At 40.9% G+C, this 6,912-nt stretch overlaps 1 protein-coding gene across 1 annotated transcript in view; it reads left to right on the top strand.

The window, feature by feature from the left end:
* Positions 1-5,607: 5,607 nt before the first annotated feature.
* Positions 5,608-6,912, top strand: part of EMCN (endomucin) — a 50,825-nt gene continuing 49,520 nt past the window's right edge. Inside the window, exon 1 of the mRNA XM_067468612.1 lies at positions 5,608-5,837. Within this exon, the coding sequence (XP_067324713.1) occupies positions 5,744-5,837 (94 nt within the window). The 5' untranslated portion in view covers positions 5,608-5,743. The remainder of the gene's footprint in view (positions 5,838-6,912) is intronic.

The following is a 6,912-nucleotide window of genomic DNA, read 5'->3' as shown; positions in this document are numbered from 1 at the left end:
GTGTTTCACCAGGTTGTTTCTGATAGCAAAGCCAACTGTGTATTCTTTGGGCAGTCCTTTCCCGAAGAAGGTGAAGCCTCCTTACTCTTCCTTAGCTGCCCCTCCCCTGCTCTCCAGGTCTCTTGAAGTGCTGCTATATCAATGTTAAAGCATCCCTTGCAATAATAGCAGTCCTGCACTCAGGGCATTCATTGTCCATGTTATCCAACAATATCCATATGTTTCACATTCCAAAGTTCATCTTTCATTTTTGGCTGCAGGGTAGTAACCCCTCTGGACACAGCATCCAGACAGGGATAAAAGAGGCAGACTGTGTTTAAGACACCTTTTCTAGCCCCCTCCCCATGATGGATAAGCAGAGTGGAACTAAAAAAAGGGATGCTCAGTCATGGATACAGCTGCCAGACTATTCAGCTACCTTGGACTTTGAAGTAGAATGACTGAATCCATATCCACCACCCATATGGCAGTCTGGATCCTCCTCTGTGGCCCTGCTACCCAAGGAAATCCCCAGGGAACACATGACTTCGACAGTTTCACCACAGGTTCAATGGAACACATAAGCCCTCTCACCAAGACAAGGTGACAATTCATCGATTCCTGTCATACAAGAATACATTATCAAAGCACTCTTGACAGATGGCTTAATCTATGAAATCATGAGAGTGGTAGTTTAGCTATCTCTGTCATATAATGCTGGTGCCTCATAAAAAAAAACAGTTCCCGTTATTCGATAGCATTGAGCTGCTGTAGTTGAAATGGTGTTAAACTGCATTACTTTTGGAGTGTAGATGTCCTCCAGGACCATTAATGTTTTATTCAGGCATTACTTACCCAATCTGAATCAAAACACAAGGAGGGGATTGTCTTGCTGTCTCGTCCTCCCACCCCCATCAATTTCCTCATGTGAAAAAGGGCAGGACTGAAGAGGAGGCATCCTGTTTACATGGAGAATCTTCTTGTGAGGAAGAACCCTGACTATCTAATGCACTTGCTCTTGTGGAGAGAAATCTCTCCCCTTCTAACATGCTATTTTCCACATGAGAAAAGTGATATGGAGTCAGGCAAGGCTAGGCATTCCCTTCTCAGTGATTCATTCTGACTAGGTAACACCTGAACAAGGCTAGAGCCATGGTTTCTGTTGTGGGAAGGCTGGAATTAAGTAGCTTGGAAATGAAAGTGTTCCAGTGAGTCATTCAGCTGTCCTTCAGCTGAACAACAGGAAGAATAACAAACTCCTTCAAAGGAAATGGTGTGGGGTCCCCAGCAAATGCGTGTTCCCTGTATTGTGAGTTGAGCGCTGGCCAGCGTCAACACTTAGAACTGCCTTGAAAGTACAATCCACCAATTCAATCCTCATTCATTTCCTTTTCTCTGGCCCTGACAGTGTGCATACTTTGTGTGGCAATACAGTCAGTCAATTGCTCTTGCTCTCTCACAAATTCAATCCTTAAGTTGGTTATATATTTCTGAAATCACCCAGCCAAAATTAGATATTTTTGAAGTCCTTTTAATGTTAAGAAACGTAAGTATACAAGCTTCTCATTCTTGTACTACATAATTTAACACACATATAAACAAATTTAACAGATGCAGAGCCCATGCATTGCCTACCCACAAGTCATTGCTGACTCCCATATCCACTTTTTCTGAAAATAAAAGGACACACCTATTTATTTTGTCTTGTCCAAATTTTGGTGGACAAGTCCCGACATCAAAATCAAGCAGTCTAAAGTCCATGACAACAAAGCCTTGCACAACCAAGAGACAAATCCGATAGAAAATATCCAAAATTATGTTTGAGAACAAAAGCCAACATCAGAATAAAGTCCTACCAGAGTGTCAGGAAAGCCAAGTGCAAGAGATTCAAAACCAAAATCCAACAGCAATCCAAGACTGAATGGCAACAATGCCAAACAATTACAATATCAGGAATCTAAGAATTGAGGAAATGCTAAATGCCAACAGCCCAACTATAAACACTTTGCTTTTAGCAGTTTCTACATCTTCAGACTGGGAGTGCATCTACACTGTAGAATTAAGGCAGTTTGACACCATATTAACTGCCATGGCCCAATGTTGTGGAATCCCCAAAAACTTAAACAATATAATACAATTAAAATATAATCATTTACGGGGAAAAGTCAACAATCAAATTCACAATTGGAAAAACTGGAACTGTGATATGTCAAGCAAAATTAAGATAGCCAAAATGATGATTCTCCCCAAATTAATATTTTTGTTTCGAGTCCTACCATATAGTATCCCCACCAAAATAATCAAGAAATGGGACAACTTTTTAAAAAACTTGGATGGCAGGAGCAAACAAAAACAGAATTGGGTTGTTGTAGGGGGTTTTTTGGGGGGGGGGGCTATATGGCCATGGTCTAGAGGCATTCTCTCCTGACGTTTTGCCTGCATCTATGGCAAACATCCATTGCCATAGATGCAGGTGAAACGTCAGGAGAGAATGCCTCTAGACCATGGCCATATAGCCTGAAAAAACCTACAACAACCCAGTGATTCCGGCAATGAAAGCCTTCAACAAAAAAAGAATTGCCGACTCAATATTTTACTTCTCAGCAGTGACATGAGAGAAGCCTCCCACAAGGATGGTAACACATCAAAACATCCAGACATCCCCTGGGCAATGGACTTGCAGACGGCCAATTCTCTCACACCAGAAATGACTTGCAGTTTCTCAAGTCGCTCCTGACACGACCAAAAAAAAAGTAGGAAGGGAAGGATGGCAGGAGACAATTCAGTTGATGAAGAAGCAGGAGGCCTCAGCTTGGATGGAGAAGGAATAAAAGTGAAGAATTGGAGAATAGTTCCCACCTCCCAAAAAATACCCAAAACAAGAGAGAGATGCACTTAACCCAAATTAACGCTTGCATGTGATTAACAATATGCCACTCTAAAACTTCCAGAATCCCCAGGCATCAGCCATAGTTGATTACAGGGTTCTGGTGGTTGTAGTCAAAAAAGTAATTAATCTCTGAACATCTGGCCTCAGAGAGCCTTTGTGAGAAATAACAAAATATTCCCACAAATCCTGACTCTTGCCCCTCAAATCACAGTACATCGTGATTTTACAATCTGTCGCACAAAGCACCAAAGCTGAACACTTTGTGCACTTTACTGAGTTATGCCTCTGACTATTTGGTTTAAATGTTCTCTTCATACCACTTCCATCCCTTCCTTTTCATTCCCACTGCTGCTTTCAAATGACCTATGATTTGGATCAAGATGTGATTTGTGCTTCGATAGATATTGGCTGAGCTTACACAGTCTTTTGGAAAATTAAGGCTTGGCCCTTAACACATGGCTTCTGGTTTGCTTCCTGTGAGACAGCCAAGAGTATAATCAGTGCATGCATTTCAAATAATAAAAGATGCCAAGGAGACTGAGTCACTGTTTCCCATTTAATTAGACTGAAGCAGGATGTGTGGCTCATAAACACATACTGGGGGAATTGATATGACACAATTATCCACAAAGCCTCATGAGTCTTGGTTTCCCAGTATCTTGTCTCCAGATTCCCAGTTCTAAACATGGCATGAAACCCAGCATGGTGTAGTGGTTTGCACACTGGACTATGACTCTCGAGACCAAGATTTGAATCCTCACTTGGCCATGAGAAGGGTGACTGTGGGCAGGTCATACCCAAATGTTGTTGATAAAACCCTGTGATAGGGTTGTCTTAAGGTCGCCATAAGATGGAAATGATTGGAAGATACACAACAACAACTGGCAATTCAAAAGACAGCAAGAGTTCTGTTGGATGGGAACCACACAGTGATCTGTAAAACAGCATATTGTTCCTGTTAATCGGATTTGATATAACCGATTGCAGAGTGCTTTAGAAATTAGGCCAAGTGCCACATGTTGCCAGCCCTGTCCTTAAGACTAACAAATGCTCTGCATCATAGGCTTTTGTGGCTACAGTAGGTGAATATAGTAGAATCCACCAATGGAGATTGACATTCCACTTTGGATTTCTGCCGAAAAGGGTTCTGGTTCACAAAATGTAGGCCATAAATGTGTTACCACAACCAATCACAGCAGGGCTGGTGGCGGCTGGTGGCGGCTGGTGGCTCCCATGTTAGTGGGATGGTGAATCAACTTGGACTTTAGTCTAAAGCAGTGGTTTCCAACCCTAAAATGAGGTCCATGGCTGGGGGTGCGTACCACCATTGGAGGAGAGTGAGAAGGAAAGGGGGAGAAGGAAAGAAGGAAGGAGGCCAGTGCCATTGCCCTCTTGCAGCTTCTGTGGCACTGCTGGAAGAGAGCAAGAGGGAGGAGAGTCTCCCGTTGTTGTTGTTGTTTTTGTTAGCTCCCATTGCCACACATCCGTTGTAATGGGAAACAGCCCATTGTAAGACCCTCTTTAGTCTCCCAAAGTTCCTCTTCCTCCTCTTCCTCCTCTTCCTCCTCTTCCTCCTCTTCCTCCCCTTCTTCTTCTTCTTCTTCTTCTTCTTTGCTTCCATTGCCAAACACAAGAGTTGTAATGGGAAAGCAGCCCTATGTAAGACCCTGTTTAGTCCATTAAAGTTTTTGTTGTTGTTGTTGTTAAAGCCATTAGGGACAGTTTCTTGTATCTCATGCTCTGCTTTTTGTATTCTTTTCAACCTCAGTCCCCTTTCCTTTTTTTAACATGAGTGTTAACAACATTCCATGGATAATAACACAGTCCAACCAAAAAAAAAATTCTTGGTGTTTTTGTTTTTAGGCCTGTTCCTGGGGTTATTTGGGGTGCTGATTCAGAAATTTGCATTGGATAGATCATATCAGCTCAAGATTATTATATATGGTTTTATGTGGGTGAGCAGATCGTGGCTAATGTATGGCATATGTTTTGTATCAGAAGCTAGAGCTGATGTGATCTATCCAATGCAATTTTCTGAATCAACAACCCAAATAACCGAACCGAATCTAAAGTTGATCACAATCTGACTCATAACCCTTTTGGTACAAATATTGGAGAGTGGTCCCGGGTCAAGTGGCCCCTGGTCAAAAAAAGGTAGGGAAACACTACTCTAAAATTTAAGAAAACTGTCCAGGGTACTGGAATCCAGCTGCATCCTTTAAATCTGAAACTAAAACTCAGATTGGAATCACCATATAGTGATGCTGGAGTGGCTAGTTCCCCATGATTATGGCAACTCAGAAGTATGTTTCATTGAATTAAATGCAATTTGCTCTTTTACTAAGACACATCAGATAACACCATTCATAGGACTGACTGGACTTTAATAGCAAGTGACTTTTTCATCATATGTACTCTAAGAGAGATAAAACCTCACATATGAGAGCAACTTACAGCCCTATGGTGTACACAGATATTTGTGTAACATACGTATGTGTATAAATATATTCTCAAAGGTCTTTTTAAAAGCCTGCATGTGAATCCCTTCTAAAGAAAACTCTGCAGGCTTTGAAACTTCTCCTGACCTCTGAGGCCAAAGAAGAACAAAATAAAGTGGTAACAAAAACACAACTGCCTGCCAACAAAGAAAAGGAGTTCCTGTTGAAGGGCTGAAACAATAAATCTGCTCCATGCGGAATTCCCAGAGGGAGTCTGTCGTGTTTCCTCCCGTTCTTTATCAAGATCCCCAAAATAAGTGGGAATGGGCAGCGGCTGTTCAGTCTTTTCTTCTACTCACCTTTCCTGTTCATACTCAACGGGCAAGAGAGTTTTGTGCCCATCTTGGTACTACTGGTGGCAGTTGTGGAAAGGAATATGCCTGCAGGACAGAGAATAATGGCTATAATGCTTTTGGGAACAGCTCTCCTTTCTCTGGTTTTCTTCAGCTCCTGCAGTGGAGATGTTGGTGGTAAGGACAGAGTCCTCTTTGCTATTCACTTAACTACTACTAGCCTCTTGGGGATTTCTTGCTATTATATTGCTGTTTCCTTCTCACTCATTACCACAAGGGCAGGATTTGGGTTGGCTACATGTTGAAAGGAGAAGGAAGGGACAGATCAGCAAAACCATTCTATGACTTCATTCACAGACAGAGTATACATACATAGTGCTAGAGGCTCATGCTTGAATCTTTCTCTTTTGTTGTTGTTGTTGTTTTTTGCTGTTGTTGTTGTTGTTGTTATATTATGTGGAGATCTGGAGAATCAATTCTTTGGATTCTTTCTAAAATCTAGAAATCTTTGAGGTATCATGGGATCATGTGGCATCCAAGCAGTATCACTTTGTGCAAATTCTGCTTTTGCATACTTGGTCCAGATCACAAGACGTTCCAAGTTAAGAATAAATCTGCCAGTTTAGACAGCAGTTAGCTTTGTTGAATTCATTGTGTTCCATAATGCAAGAAAGATGGGATATCAATAAAACAAAACCAAATAAACAGCAAATGATCTCCACCTGAGCAAGCATGGATAAGATTGTACTGCAATGCAAAATGCATACATATACACAGAAGTGATTCCCTTTTGCGATCTATAATTTATGCCCAGGTAACTTTGTACAGGAGCATTAGACAAGTTGCAAAGCAAAGATTTCATTATAATTTTACTTACCAATGTATTTATGTGAAACAGAAGAGAGGATGGTTCTTTCATTATCATTGAAAATTTCCAATTTTATTTTTAATTTTGATATTGATATTTTTATTGGAGAATAAAAATTATAATGCAATACAGAGGCATGTCTATAACATGCCATCTTCTGCAAATTCTTACAGAATGGGATGCTATTGGTAAAATACAGTGAAATACAGCTAGGACTAATTCTTCCTTTCTTTAAAACTTTTCCCCCCGGATTGCAATGACTAGAAAGGTATATACCATTGGTCATACCTGATGTACCATAATATAGCTCATTTTTCTGATATATATATATATATATGGTCAGTTGCAGTTTTTTTTAAAAAAGAACGTGATTCAAAATGGTGG

This window comes from Anolis sagrei, chromosome 5 (genome assembly GCF_037176765.1).
Source record: "Anolis sagrei isolate rAnoSag1 chromosome 5, rAnoSag1.mat, whole genome shotgun sequence".
NCBI lineage: Eukaryota > Metazoa > Chordata > Lepidosauria > Squamata > Dactyloidae > Anolis > Anolis sagrei.
The sequence above is the reverse complement of the archived record's forward strand: the minus strand, read 5'-3'. Positions and strand labels throughout refer to the sequence as shown.